The following is a 16,086-nucleotide window of genomic DNA, read 5'->3' as shown; positions in this document are numbered from 1 at the left end:
CCCAGATGGCCTGGATAGAGCACTAAACTCTGATTATCACCAGAAGAACACTACACAGAGATTTCTTAAATGAATAATTTACCTAAAAATAAAAATTAGCTGAAAATCTTCTCACCCCTCAGGCCATCCAAGTTGTAGACGAGTTTGTTTCTTCATCAGATTTGTAGAAATGTAGCATTCCATCACTTGCTCAGCAATGGATGCTCTGCAGTGAATGGGTGCCGTCAGAATGAGAGTGCAAACAGCTGATAAAAGATCACAATGATTCACAAGTAAAACACAATACTCCAGTCCATCAGTTAACATCTTGTGAAGTGAAAAGCTGCATGTTTAAAAGAAACAAATCCATCAAGATGGTTTTATCTTCAAACTGTTGCTTCCAACTAAAATATGAGTCCTCTATCCATAATGTTGTTTCTCCAGCAAAGTCATCTGAATCAGGAGAGAAATATGCAACGATCAAAGACAAAAACAGTCCAAAATGGTTCTAAACAAATTTGTGGGTAGATTTTGATGTGAGAGACAACAGAGGGTGGGCTTTTTTTTACTGAAAGAAGCAATATGGGTTATAAAGCAACAATTTTAGTTAAAATGCCTAAATGATGGATTTTTTTCTCTACAAATGTACATCTTTTGGCTTCACGACATTAGTTGATGGACTGGAGTGGTGTGGATTACTTGTAGATTATTGTTATGTTTTTATCAGCTCTCAGTTTGACGGCACCCATTCACTGTAGAGGATCCATTGGTGAACCAGTGATGTACAGTAATGCTACATTTCTCCAAATCTGTTCCCATGAAGAAACAAATTCCTCTATATCTTGGATGGCTTGAGGGCGAGTAGATTTTCAGCAAGCTTTTTATTGTTGGGTGAACAATTCCTTTAAGATGCTAAAAACTTAACTGACCATTTTCCATTTTCAAGTAAAGTGTTTGGTACTAGGCACCAAACTTGCCAAGTAGCTTTTTTCCTTAGCAATACAATCTTCATTGTAGAAATATTCTGGGTTCAATGCAGGTTAAATCTGTAAAATAATGTTGTTTACCAATAATTTAGACCCTTCCCCTCAGTTAAAACCAAAGAAGTAAAAAGCATGTTTACAGTAATGGACTTCTATGGGGCGAGACATTTGGTAAAGTTTAGAAGATAAAATGTGATGCTTGTATTTATAAATATTTATATCAACTGTTCCGTACAAAACAAAAGTGGCATTGAACAAAATTGATTCTGAATGTGTTACTGAACTGAAAGGAAACAAAAGGCATTGGAATAATCTTAGGAATAATATCAAATTCCTTTACTGTCAGAATATTTAGTCTCTAAAATGGGTGAATCACAAATATCAGTTTATCCACTGAACATACCATGGTTTAAAATGTTATTCACAATTTATGGAGGTTTCCTGAACTTAGATCAATGCCCTTATACTGTACATACAGTAGGTACACAGAAACTTAATAACAAATACTATTTCTTTCCCAATTTTCTCTCTAGCATTCCCTATCAAATATCAATAACCCAAAAAAAAAAAAAATGTCCATGTATTCTGAAGACAGAAAAATATTTATTAAGTGAAATCACAAAATTCATTCAGTGATATTTAATACAATGCATTTTCAACCCCCTGGAAACCTCCACAAGCAGTTTTACAGAATAAAACCTTAGTGAAATGGTAATGTAAAAATAAATACTAAAAGAAATGGTGAAGGGTTAGTTCAAATGTTTTAACACAACACACACATGCACACATTCCAACTGTCTGATGTCCAATTATAAATGTCTGTACAATTCATTCTTCAGGCTGATTTGACACACAGTATTTACAATATTACAATAATGTTTCTTAATGTAGAAATGGAGGCCACAGTGCCAGTGATTGCTCTGTTTTACATTGCAACACTTTTGTTCAGATTTCATTCAGTTCTGTAGTGCTTAGATTAAATTCCATTGCCCCATTAACACGAGCCAATCTCAGCTCTTTCCTCCGGCTCCGGCTGCAGAGCTGCAAACGGCAGATTTCCTCAGTTCAATTTTCATAGACTGGCTCTCAGAGCGTGACGTCGTGGACAAGACCGCTTTCCCTGTTTTCATACCTTTTGACATGGGGATTCGTGTTGCCGTGGAGCGAGATGACTGCCCTTCCGTTCCATGCTGAAAAAAAGGCAAAGGGAAATATGAAATCACATTTAGAGTGTTCATTTTTTATTAACCATGTGTTTGCCATAGCCAGTGCATTTTGTGTTTGCATTTATGCAGACTAACTTTGTTTCTGAAATGGAAAGTTTTTAACCTGTTCATAAAGGCGTTAATAAAAAAAAAAATTATAATAAAAAAAAAACTAAAAGCAATATGAAAATTTTTTTTTATTTTAAATTATTTAGTATTATTTTTATACTAATAAATAAAATGGTTATAAGTCAGTTATTTCTAGTGTCAGTAGAAAATATCAGTTTGCATTTCCAAACATTATTTTTGCCATTAAATGCAATGTCTCCAAGACACTTTTAAGAAACCCGCAAAGCTCCCTGAAAAACAATGCGCAAGTGCACCTAGGACAAAAGCTTTTTTTTTTTTTTTGGGTCACACCAAATGTTGATTTAATTTAGTTAAGTAAATGAATTAATAAAATATATTTATGGCATTATTTTTCACAGCATCCTCACTTTACAGCATTTTTACACAAGCGCCTAAAACTTTGCACAGGATACTGTAGCTTTGCAGGTTTCTTGAAGCATTTTGCAGGCATTGCCACATTTCTTCTGGATTGAGTCTGTCTCAGTTTGTTCTGTTTCTTCATTTTATACCAGACAGACTGATGATGATCAGATCAGATCTCTCTATGGAGCACTGGCTGTTGTCAGACTCCTTGTGCAAACAAAAATCTCACTGGATTATTACAATTAATGGAAAAAATATTGTTTGAAAATGTAACCTGATATTTTCTACTGACACACTACAGCAAAACATATAAATAACTGACTTAAAACCATTTTTTTGTTGATGAATATATATATAATGTTCCCCCAATATTAAAAACTTTTCAATTTTTGCAAATGTAAAATGTAATAATTTATTATACTGACAACTATTCCTTACAACTGGTGCTTGATTTAGTAGGTTTTGGTAGGCAAGTACAGGAAAGTTATAACCATGGTCTGGTCACACATTATTAGATTTTATAACAGGTTAAACGTGAGGGGACTGGTCAGTTTGTGCCACTGCTTAAAGGATTTGCTTGACAAGCTTTCTTAAGTGACAAACGCATCAGTACATTCCAGTGTTAGTTAGCAATAATGGATAGGGAGATCGAATCTGATTTGATCGATACCTTGAAAGAGAGCTATCAAGGGAGCAGACACCCCCTGATATCATTTTGAAACATTTCAGAAGCAACTGAAATATAAAAGATTGAATATGATCATTTTGTTTTAGGGAGAAAATCACAAAGTATTAATTGTTAAATGACTATTCTTTGTTGTCATTTGCTGGCAAATATGCACACTCACTTTTCTATCCCAACCTTTCGCATCATCTAAAATCCAAACAGAGGGAGAACGTAATGAATCTGGTACTCACCACAGATTGAGTAGACCTGGATGGGGCCGAGGTGATGGGAGTTATTGTGATGCTGCTGGTCATCTTGCCTTGGATCATGTTTCCGACATTAGCTGACGTCTGTCTGGGAGAGCGCAGAACTGTCCCCGTTGGCATCTCTCTGGTGTCTGAACTTACTCCATTAGGCCAAACTGTAACCAAGCCACTTCTGTCATCCTGAGGTTTCTTGAACCCTGGTGACCCCAGGTGGATGTGGATCTTGTTGTCCTCTGTGGTTATAATATTGGAGTTGTATTTCCGGATGGGCGTTGGGACGGTCTGCTTTTCAGGGGTCAACTTGAACACGGCCCTGCCCATGGTCATCTCATGGGGTTCTGGGGAGATGGATGTCTGGGAGACTGGAGTTGCGCTAATGGTTATGATGGACAGAGGAGAAGCAGGATGCTCCGAGTAAGAGCCCTTACCCTTCTCTGGAGATTTAGCTCTGGAGATGGCCGTTATAGTGACTGGAGACTTTGTCCGTTCAGCTGGCACTTCATTGGTTTTGGACTTTGGCAGCATAGAAGTAGGAACAATTGTGATGCGTGGTTTCTGAAGGCCAAGAGTTGGGATGATGGTGGTACTGGAGAAGAAGTCGTCAGCACATGGACCGGTGATCTCCAACTTGGCAGTGCTGCTCTGATGGTCTGGAGTCACTTTAATATGAAGGGGCTGACCAGGTTTCTGAGACATGGTTAGTTCTGGTGATGTCCGTGATGTTGTTCCATTGACCTCCTTGGTTGATGGAACTCCCTGAGAGATAGTAACCGCTTCTTTCTTCTTCATCCAAGGGTTCCAAGACTTCCTCGTCCCAAACTCTGCAGCCGCCGGCGGGTAACGGTCCAACACGGTCGGCTTCTTGAGACCTTTCTGCCTCAGATTACTCATGACCTGATTTTCCTCTAGAACAGACTTCTGGATGAACACAGCTGGAGTCTCGTCTTCGATGTGTTCGTTCATGTCTGCCTCGGTCTGTACTGCAGTGGAAGTGAGAGGAACGTCCACAATCCTCCTTCCATTCATGCTGGGTCTAAGGGCACGGCTGTAACGCTTCGTGGCTTCTAACTCTTTGGTTAGTTTGATAACTTCTTGACTCATGTTTTTATTTTTATCCTCCTCTTCGATGAACCGCTGCTGGAGAACCGTGTAGTCCACCTGAAGCTGAGATAGTTGATCCTCCTTGTTCATGAGCTCATGAATCTTCTCCTTTAGAGCTTGGACATCAGCCTGGAGATTTCTGGTTTTGGACTCCTCCATCTTGCAGCGTAGTCTCAGCTCAGCTTCTTGGCTTACCAACTCTCCTTTTTCTATGGCTTTGTTCTTGGTGATCTGTGTCTTCATTTCCTCCAGGAGCTGGGAAAGGGCATTGGCTTTGTCTTGCTCGGTTCTGAACTTCTTCTCAAGCATGTCATACTCATCCTCTGTCTTCAACAAATCACCCTCCACAACCTCAAGCTGTTTAAGTCGGTTCCTGAGTCTCTCAATTTCCATTGTGAGCTCTTTAACCTTGTTGTCCTCATTGGGATACCCAACTTCTACATTATCTCTGTTTCTTGGAGATTCCCACTTAGCTTCCTCTTGCTTGTCCAATTTAGTTTGCATCTGGCATAACTTTATACTGTAATCCTTTAGTTTCTCTTCTTCACTTGCAAGTTTAGATTTCAGGTCATCTTTCTCCTTGGTAAGACCGGACACTTTCATCTCCATTTCGGACTTCAGTTTAAGAAGCTTCTTACTTTCCTCAATCAGCTTTTCTGTGACCTCCATGACTTTGCATTGCTCAGCTTTAAACAGTTTGTTAGTCTCCTCGCTTTTCTGCTCTTCCTGTTTGATTCGTTCTGCCATGTTCTTCCTCTCGTCCATTAGGATCACCGTGAATGACTTTAGTTTGGTCAAGTCATCCTTTAAACCCGTCTCAGCCTTTTCCAGCCTTGATTCTGAGCACTCAAGTTCTTTGATATGGTTTTTAACTGTTTCCAGCTCATATACCAAGCTCTTTGTCAAGGTTCTTTCTTTCTCCAGATTGTTGTGAAGCTGGGCACATTCGGATTTGCTCACATTGAAAGCTCCCTCCAGTTTCTCCAGGTCCACCATCCTCTTTTGCAATTTTTCAACCTCTAGTTTCAGCTCACGGCTGTGATTCTCCTCATCTTGGAGCCTCCTCTTTAGCTCCTTGCACTGCGCTTCTGTTTTCGTGATCTCCTCATCCTTGCCCTCCATTTCTAGAACTCTCTTCCGAAGGTTCTCCAGCTCAGCCATGAGGCTCGAGTTCCCGCACTCCCCTCTGCTTATTTTGTCCCGCAGATCCTGAAGGACCTCTTCAGACTTCTGCAGCGTACGATTGGCCTCCTCCAGCTCCTCAATCCTGCGTGACATGCTGGCCAGCTTCAGACGCAGCTGTCGACTTTCAGACTCCTGCTTGGCCAGCTTGGCGGTCATCTCCTCATGTTCCTGTGAAGATTTGGAGGTCTTTTGTTCTAGGTCGAGCTCCAGCCTTTGGATCCTCTGACTGTCTTCTTTAGCTTTGCTGTTGATGAGCTCCAACTGCTGCTCTCGTTCGTGTAGCTTCTTACTGAGATCCCGGACCTTCTGTCTTTCCTGGTCAATCTGTTCAATGTGAAGCTGCCTTTCATCCACCAGCATCAGGGCAAATGATTTCAACTTTACCAGCTCCTCCCGAACTTTCTCAAGACGTTTGCTGTGATCCTTGTCCTTGCGAGCCTGGTATGCCTTCTCTTGCTCCAACAGTCTCTTGAGTCTGGTGAAATCAAAGAGAAAGAGCTTAAAATGGACTGATTCATATAAAAAAATAAAGGTCAAATTGTAAAGTCCCTTTCATTAAAGTTAATATGAAACTAAAAAAGAGAGAGGAAAGATAGTGTCAACCATGGGGTATTTTCTTATGTGTGTGTGATATATACACACACCCATCATATCGCCTTCTTGAAAGTGAATGAAAAACTCTGCTCTACAATTGTGAAGAGAACAGGAGCAAGCATGACCATTATGAGAAAAGGAACAGTGTCTGAATGCTTTAGTGATTTTCTCTCACAGTTGTTACTGAACATTTCATGCTTGCATGATCACAGAATGGAAACAGCTCACGGGCAGCTTGGCACGTCAACAGTAATAAGTTCCCACCTGGCAAAAAGTCTACAAGCACATCAAAACAGATGAATCTGTGCCAACAAGGGCACTTGAAGAAAACTCTATGATGCTGGTGAATGTTTACACTAATCTAACTCTGCGGGAGTCTCTGTCGAAAGAACCATGTACTTTGCGAAACAAGTGCCAGACACTGAGTTTGCAGCATATTTCCTTCATTATTTCATAATCTAATTTCCTCACCATGCATTTTAACAGCAGTTAGACACTATAATATATCCAAAGAGATCCATGAATGAATTCTGTCAGCCTATTTGCATTCATTTCCAACTCTTTTCAAACTCACCATCTAGCTGGGAAGGAGTCCAGGTAGGTCCATGCCTAACATGTTTTTGAAGTTACTCTGCTCAAAGCATCAATGAACGGTTACCTGCATTAACAATTACATTCCAACCTTGTCATGAGCGCAGTGAAAGGTGAATGTTTTGTGAAACAGCATTGCCCCACTTGCTGCTGATATCATAGGAACTGTCCTGCCCTTGTTTGGGCAAAGGAGGCGGAGCCATCAGAGAGCTTTTCACACACTCTTTTCTCAGGTTTCCTCTCTTATTCTCTTCCTTGAGATTGAAGTCGGGATATTGTTTTAGGAAACAGTCAATTAGAGCCGTAGTCAATGCACTAAAACCTCTGTATCATTTCAAGAGGTCCATTTCCATTTCATATAAACTATAAAATGACCCAATTACTTCCTTTCACACATGCAACCAAAGTTCCCATGGGAACAGACAACAATGCAAGGGAAAAGTTTTGTTTTGCAAGAGAACAATGTCGCACTTTTGGGTCAGATGAAGCCCTGTCACTCCGAAATGCAACAAGAATGCAAATCTGAGACATTAAATGAATAAATAAAAAGGGGAATTACTTTTTTTTATTACTCAGCAAATAATAATAATTTCATTATTGCCCATAACTTGCTCATACTGGCAAAGGTTTAAGACAACAGCTGGGAAAATCTACTGAAATCATCAGATCTACTGTGACATGTGCACAGAGAGACTTATAAATCATAAATCATGCGAATGGTGATAGAATGACATCATTTTTTGGTGTCTAGTATAAATGTGCTTGTGATTTAAATTACAGCCTGAATATCAAGAGCACATGAAACTTCCAGATGTAGTTTTAATTGGTGATGGTTACCAACATACCTACAGTGAGAACGAAACTTTGATGTGCAACTCCAGACACAAATAATGTGCTATTGCTTCGAGCAATCAGACATTTAGTTTCCTGGAGGACGATAAAACGGGTGAGAAAAATCCCCTAAATGTGTAAATTGGATCCCAACACCTTAGCAACCACCTAGCAACAATCTAGAGAACCATAGCAAACACAAAACACGCCCTTTTCTCTGTCCTTTTTGTAAAAAAAAAAAAAAGTTAAATGCTGGATTTTATATTGCTGTAAACATGAAGCGGCATTTGCAATGCATTTTACTTCTAATGTGACATTTCCGAATGTAAAGGAAACAATTTACAGTAGGCACTTGATTGTAACCATCAGGAATCACCTCCTAATACACACACACACACACACGCACAGTCATTCAAAAGTTTAGGATCAGTAAGATTTTAAATGTTTTTGAAACAAGTCTCTTATGCTCATCAAAGCTGCATTTATTCGATCAAAAACTTAAAAAACTGTAACATTTTGAAATATTATTGCAATTTAAAATAAAGCTTTTCTATTTGAATATACTTATTTTAATATACCATATAATATATTTTTGTGACGTAAAGCAAAATTTCCAGCATCATTACTCTTCAGTCTTCATTGTCACATGATGCTTCAGAAATCATTCTAATATGCTGATTTATTATCAATGTTAGAAATGCTTTATTTATTTTTTTGGAATCGGTGATACTTTGTTTCAGGATTCTTTGATGAGTAAAAAGTAAACAAATGAATAACATTTATTCAAAATATAATTTTTAAAAACAATACACACTACCGTTCAAAGGTTTGTCCTCAGTGCATTGTTTTTTACTTTTATTAATTAGGAATGTGTTAAACTGATAAAAAGTAAAAATTCAAAGACTTATGTTTAAAGAAAAAAAAAATCTATTCCAGTTCTTTCTAATTTTTAATTCATTGAAGAATAAAATTTCACAGGTTCCAAAAGGGTTCATTCAATTTACAACAAAGGAATATTTCTATATATTTTTGATTCCACGTTGACTTCAACACACTTGTTGATGGTAAAATCATTAGTTTCTGTCTTTCACTGACCTATGTGTCAATCAAAGAACAAAACTAGTGGTCCTCATCAGATTACAGTCTTTCTTGAATGTGGGACTTCAAGAGGAAAAACGTCAAGTGTGAATATCATGTGAAAGAGAGAGGGGTAATTTGAGGAGGAATGGCATTGCGGATGCTTCCAGAAGCTCAACACACAGCAGTTTTATATTCCTGGCGGGATTCCCCGTCATCGCCCGGCGCTCGGTCCCAGGTGGCGCGGCGCTGGCGTGATCTCACCTGCTATGAATCTCTGAAATGAGAGAATTATGGAGGAATGTGCAAACACACACAAGCTGGAGATGAGCGTGATAAGTGGAAGAAGGAAAGAGTGCGACTGAATGGTGCCACTGCAACAAACCACACAGTGTTTTTATAGATTTGCCATCACTTTTTTTTTTTTTTGGACAAATGAGCTCCGTTTTAAAAGTGCAGTACAAGAAAAAATTAAAATAAAAACATTCAATCTATATTAAACTGTATTAACAGTCTTTCAAAATGCATGTGTAGAGAACCATAGAGTCCTGTGCACATTTTAATTTGGAGACGAGACAACACAGCATATTTCAGGTTAATTCAATTCAAAACATTTTTTTATTAAGAAGTTTTGAACTAAAAAGACAAGTTGAGGGTGTTCAATGGGAAGTCAGGGGCCCGTGACTGTGGTGGACCACTATAGGGGTCTTATCAGAATATCAATGATCTCATTGTCGGTCAGGAATTGTTTACATTTTGCAGTTATGAGTCACCTGATTTTCCAAAGATAAATATATTGTTTAATAAATAATTTGAAAGCAGCACATGAGAGCTTAATATTAAATCAGAAAAGCATACACAACGTTCAAAAGCTTAGGGTCAGTTGATTTAATATTTTTTCTTTAAAAAAAAATACTTTTATTCAGCAAGGATGCATTAAACTGAAATAAACACAACATAAACCTTTAAAAAAAATAATCAAAATTAAACAAAATAATAGTAATAATAAATAAAAAACTACAAATACTAATAAAAACTACAAAAGTATCTCAATGTTTCAAACTTTGTAATGTCATGCTTCATTATATCCCTGTAATCCCTTGTCCCTTTCCTCATCATGTTTGGATTTATTCCTGTGGGATGTTGTGTAAAGCTCATCTCGTCTCCTCACCTCTCTCTCTCCTGCTCCAGCAGGTTGGTGAAATCATCGCTTTTGTTCATGAAGTCGACGTGTTTGCGCTTTTCGCTGTCCAGTTCGGTGACGGTGCGTCGGTGGCATTTCTCAGCTAACAGCAGCTGCTCTAACATCCGTCTGTACGTCTCACGCTGCTTCTCCTCCAAACGGTCCAGCTGTAGAGACAGAATGATTATGGTCATCGTGAACTGCTTGCACTGGCACAACAGTGTGTAAATTCAGGTTTGGAGATGAATAAGGCAGTGCTCCTCTCACCTCTATCATCGGGATCTCATAGACGTCGTCTCTGATCAGGTCTCCGCTGGTCATCAGACTGTCTCTCTGCAGAGCTTGAAGAGGTTTGACTGGAAGCGCAGATCCGTAATGAGCCTCCAGAACTTCAGGTCGTGTTCTCCCAGACTGCAGCATGTGGATAATGTCTTCACGAGCCTAAAGCATATGGTGTTAATCACATTCGATGATACATGAATATATACTACAATGAGACATTTTTGATGTTGAAAGTTTTCTAAAAAAGAACACTGTAACACATTGAATTAAATTAAATTCTAAATGTTTTCTTGTAAAACATTCACCAACAATCTTGTCAATCAATAATTCTCAATCAGTAATAATGAGCTGGATGATGAATAATTGCATTATTGACACACTATTTTCCAAGTGAATGCTGTTCAGTTGCTTTGTTACAATCTGTATTGTTAAAAGCGGTATATAAATAAATAAAGGTGACTTTTAATGACAACATAAAAACATTTTTACTACTTTTTACAAACGTCCCTAACCATTTGTTGTTTGATGAAACAATCCGTTTAAAAACATGATAAAAAAAAACCTTGAGGATTTTTTTCAGGGCTTTGTATTGAGCACCAGCAGGGGGAGCTGGATGCTTCCATAAAACCTAAAAATTAACAACCGTATGACACTGGCTATGTAAAGACCACCATACTTCTTTTCTCACTATATCATATGTATAATGTGTACATTTCTGTATGCACAGAATATCCAAATCACCTACATTGCTGTTCTAATGTTGGGGCTTGGTGAAATGAATTAATTTTATTCATTTTTTTCTAAGTCTCTTCTGGTCACCTAGTCGACAATTTTTTAATAATATATATAACTGTCACATGATCCTTCAGAAATGATTATGCTGATTTGCTGCTCAAAAGAAAAATGTCATCAATATATTCATAATGTATCATCACTGTTGAAAAAAAATTCACAAGAATAACTTTTTTTGTGACATTATTCCAGTCATGTTTGAACAGTCTAATGCATCCCTGCTGAATGGAAGTATATATAAAAAAATAAAAATGACCACAAACTTATGTGAAAATCATAATACAATTATGATTGTATTTGTCCAAGTGCCCTAACAAAACCATGACACTCAATACAATACAGTATACAACTCCTTTGCAAATCCTAATTTACTATTATGAAATCAGCATAGTTGTATAAAGCATCATAATCCTTCTGTCCTCTTATTTAACTCATTTTTAAATGACAGTGAAGCTTTTCAAAGATTATTAGAATTTCTTTCTTTTTCAAAATGTAATTTAATTTAATTCAATGTACTACTTGCCATTTCTATGTAATTATTTGTGATATTTACTAGCAATTTCAGAGAGAATACGGTTTTAAAGAAAGTCCTACATCAAATATTTCTTGTAAGGGTGCGGTGAAACCTCACCTGGACTTCTCCCTCCATGACTCCCAGCAGATGGATGAGATCTTCTTTGGAGAGGTCCATCAGTGCGGCTCTCCTCTGCATTTCACGTGGCTTTTGCATCCCAGAAACAGCCTTCTCCTCACTGCTGTCATTTTCCTCCCGAGCTTTGCTTTTCTTCTTCATCAGCTCTTGTTTGCTTCTCTCTTTCTCAGTGCTGTGGATTTTCACGAGCGGCTTCAGTGGTCTGTCCTCTGGCCCCTCCGTATCGCTGCTCCTGGACCTCATCTTCACCTGCAAGTGCAAACAAAGATTAGCATCATCCACAGATTCAGCACACTGCAAAGTGTTCCCCTGTCTTACTTTCAAGTACAAAGAAAATTTTTAAGAACCCATTGACACATTTAAGATAAAGATGTGTTTGTTACTTCATCAGAACATAGTTGGAGAAATGGATGCTTTGAAGTGAATGGGTGCCACTCATAATAATATTCATTAAAACTGTATGTTAACACGTAGGAGCTTGCTGCATGAATCCGTGAATAGGCTACAGTTTACAAATCCATGTGCGAACAGATTATGAATTCGTGGGTACAGATTCAAAAACCGAGGGTACTGTTTACAAAATCTGAGCGCACAGATTGGAAATTCTTGGGCTAGGATAGGACATTCGAACCAGAAAGACACAGCTTACATTTGACTAAAAGGTTTTTGTCTTTATGCTCAACTAAAGTGAAATAATGAGCATATTTCCACTTTTTTTTTTTCAGCTTTAATTTATTTTATTTTTTCTCTTTCAGAAACAAGCAAACAAATACTTAACACCAATTAGAACATAAACAAACCAAGGGGGATACATATAACAGATATACATCATGGACAGTAAATAAAAAAATAAAATAAAGAATTACAATTTACAAATGACATTTTTTAATATGAGGGATGTTTTTATACATTTCTTGTTCCTGGAAGTTGAAATCAATGAGTCATAAAATATTTTAAGTTCTTTACAAAAAAATTTAAAGGAGGGAGTAATGGACATTATTCTTGCTTTATGAACATGAAACTTCCCAAGAAGAATTATCACCTTCAAAGTGTTATCAGCTACATCTGATCCAGTATTACAATTCAAAAAAAGGATCATAGATTCATCTATTTTAATTATTTTATAAAATATATCAAAAAACAGTCTAGTTACCGATTTCCAAAAGTCTTCAGAATATTTACAGTTACAAAATAAATGTGTAAGTGTTTCATTTTCTAAATCACAAAAAGAACATTTTGGAGAGACATCTTTTCTAAACTTATTAATAAATGTGTTACAAAAGCATATTTCCACTTTGAGAAACTCGTGTTGCTCTCGCCTTGACTGCCGCACAAACGTGAATCAATGGAAACACGACCACAGTGCGTCTTTGTGTTTACAGTGGTTGGCATCCACCAATCCTACAATGCATTGCTGAAGCAAACAGGTTAGGCTGCACTTCAGTCAAAAATTAATTAATTTTTAAAAAAGTAACGGACAATGCACCATATGGTAATGGTAACAGAGTTAATTTATTTAAAAACTAATGCGTTACAGTATTAGTTACTGTCAAAGGTAATCGCGTTACTAATAATAGGGTTCTTTACTCAACACCAAAGAACCTTTTATGGTAAAAAGGTTCTATAATGACAAAAAAGAACCCTTTTGGCACAAATGTTCTTTAGGCTATTATTCATTCATATATTACATGCCTTGCCTAACTTAATATCACATTTTAATCATGCTGATTTTTGGAGAAAAACTGAAATGGCACCCATTGCGTAATATTGATTAACTACATAAAATGATATAAATATATACATTTTCTAACCCCCATATCTTGAATTTTGTGATCATTCACATGCATTCATAAATGCATTTAAATACACTGAATAATGCAGTGAAAGAACGCACTCAAACTGCACACACGCCACACACACACTATTATGACTTCATCAGGTTACTTTACATTAGCCTAGATGCCTGCACTTTTTAGGCACGATTTGTTTAGTTTTTGAATATACTTAATACTGTTAAAAGGCACATCATTAAAACAAAAAATACGAGTTCACATATCACACTTAAACATGCGTGGAAAACATAATTATAACTAGCTAATTAGTTAAAAATGCCTATCCATATACAGCTATGATTCGTGAACCCCAAACTGATTCAAATGATTCGCGATCCCGCTCCGAACTCCCGAACTGACTCAAATGATTCGCGATCCCGCTCCGAACTCCCAAACTGACTCAAATGATCCGCGGACCCGCTCCGAGCTCTCGAACGGATTCAAATAATTCGCAATCCCGCTCCGAACTCCCAAACTAACTCAAATGATTCGCAATCCCCAAACTGACTCAAGTGATTCGCGATCCCGCTACAAACTCTCGAACGGATTCAAATGATTCGCGATCCCGCTCCGAACTCCCAAACTGACTCAAATGATTCGCGATTCCACTCCGAACTCCCAAACTGACTCAAATGATTCGCGAATCCGCTACGAACACCCGAACTGACTCAAATGATACGCGGACCCAAATTCTCGAACGGATTCAAATAATTCGCGATCCCGCTCAGAACTCCCAAACTGACTCAAATGATTCGCGATCCCCGAACTGACTCAAATGATTCGCGAACCCGCTACAAACGGATTCAAATGATTCGCGATCCCGCTCCGAACTCCCGAACTTACTCGAATGATTCGCGATCCCCGAACTGACTCAAATGATTCACGAAACCGCTCTGAACTAACTATAAATACCAAAACACATGAATAATATATTCAGAATATATATAAATGCAGTTTAAAAATGAAATCTATGTTATCATGCTAAGGAGCTAACTGAAAGCCGGCGACTCCACAGTAGAGACAGGCTGCATGTTTTCAACAATGTTTCACCTGTATGAGAAAAACATACAGAGAATCACTTAAGACACTTTGCTGTAGACCCATTCTACATAATAATATTAATTAAAACTTTATGTTAACACGTAAGAGCTTGAAGCATGAATCCGTGAGTAGGCTACAGTTTACAAATCCATGGGAACGGATTGTGAAAGTGTGTGCGCAGATTATGAATTCGTGGGTACAGATTCAAAAACCGAGGGTACGGTTTACAAAATCTGAGAGCACAGATTGGAAATTCGTGGGCTAGGATAGGACATTCGAACCAGAAAGACACAGCTTACATTTGACTAAAAGGTTTTTGTCTTTATGCTCAACTAAAGTGAAATAATGAGCATATTTCCACTTTCAGAAACTCGTGTTGCTCTCGCCTTGACTGCCGCACAAACTTGAATAAATGGACACACGCCCACAGTGCGTCTTCGTGTTTACAGGTTACAGGTTAATGCACTTCAGTCAAAATTAATTAAGTTTTAAAAAAGTAACGTACAATGCACCATATGGTAAATTTAAGAACCCATTGACACATTTAAGATAAAGATGTGTTTGTTACTTCATCAGAACATAGTTGGAGAAATGGATGCTCTGCAGTGAATGGGTGCCGTCAGAATGAGAGTCCAAACAGCTGATAAATACATCACAATAATCCACACCACTCCAGTCCATCAGTTAACATCTTGTAGAATGAAAAGCTGCATGTTTGTAAGAAACAAATCCATTATTAAGACATTTGAACTTTAAACCATTGCTTATGGAACAGTCCAAAGTCCATCTCCTGTTCTCTCTCACATCAAAATCCACCCACATGTGTGTCTAAAATTGTTTTCGCATGAAAACAGTGCTTGATCTGTTTTCTTCTCCTGGCAACTTTTTCACTGGATTTAACTTATTATGGACTATATTTTAGCTGGAATCAATGGTTTCAAACGTTTCAATGATGGATTTGTTTCTTCTTCTCAAACACACAGCTTTTGGTTTCTCCAGATGTTAACTGATGGACTGGAGTGCGGTGGATTACTTTTGTATTATTGAGTTGTTTCTATCAGCTGTTTGGACTCTCATTCTGACGGCACCCATTCACTGCAGAGGCTTCATTGCTGAGCAAGTGATGCAATGCTACATTTCTCCAAATCTGTTCAGATGAAGAAACAAATTCTTCTAAAATGGACTGAGGATGAGTAAATGTTCAGCAAACGTTTATTTTGGGGTGAACTAGTCATTTAAGTCATTTTGCATCTCAACGTAATGTATCTTGATTTAAGAATTTATAGATATTTTTACTGGATAAAATAAATTGATTCTTCACTTATTTGCAACT

At 37.7% G+C, this 16,086-nt stretch overlaps 1 protein-coding gene across 5 annotated transcripts in view; it reads right to left on the bottom strand.

Annotated features, from left to right (window-relative positions):
- filip1b (filamin A interacting protein 1b) overlaps positions 1-16,086 on the bottom strand; it is a 29,082-nt gene that overhangs the window by 1,732 nt on the left and 11,264 nt on the right. Inside the window, exons 2-7 of one of the 5 annotated variants that reach the window (XM_026290528.1) lie at positions 11,860-12,129; positions 10,422-10,595; positions 10,143-10,321; positions 3,578-6,353; positions 3,330-3,394; positions 2,095-2,152 (exon numbers count right to left, since the gene is read on the bottom strand). In XM_026290528.1, coding sequence (XP_026146313.1) covers positions 2,095-2,152; positions 3,330-3,394; positions 3,578-6,353; positions 10,143-10,321; positions 10,422-10,595; positions 11,860-12,123 — 3,516 coding nt within the window. In that variant the 5' untranslated portion in view covers positions 12,124-12,129. Of the gene's footprint in view, positions 1-985; positions 2,153-3,329; positions 3,395-3,577; positions 6,354-7,046; positions 8,254-10,142; positions 10,322-10,421; positions 10,596-11,859; positions 12,130-16,086 lie in introns of those variants that run through there. The other 4 variants (XM_026290530.1, XM_026290527.1, XM_026290526.1 and 1 more) reach the window with 4 other exon arrangements.

Source organism: Carassius auratus, chromosome 20 (assembly GCF_003368295.1).
Source record: "Carassius auratus strain Wakin chromosome 20, ASM336829v1, whole genome shotgun sequence".
NCBI lineage: Eukaryota > Metazoa > Chordata > Actinopteri > Cypriniformes > Cyprinidae > Carassius > Carassius auratus.
Note: the sequence above shows the minus strand (reverse complement) of the source record. Positions and strands in the feature narration are given on the sequence as shown.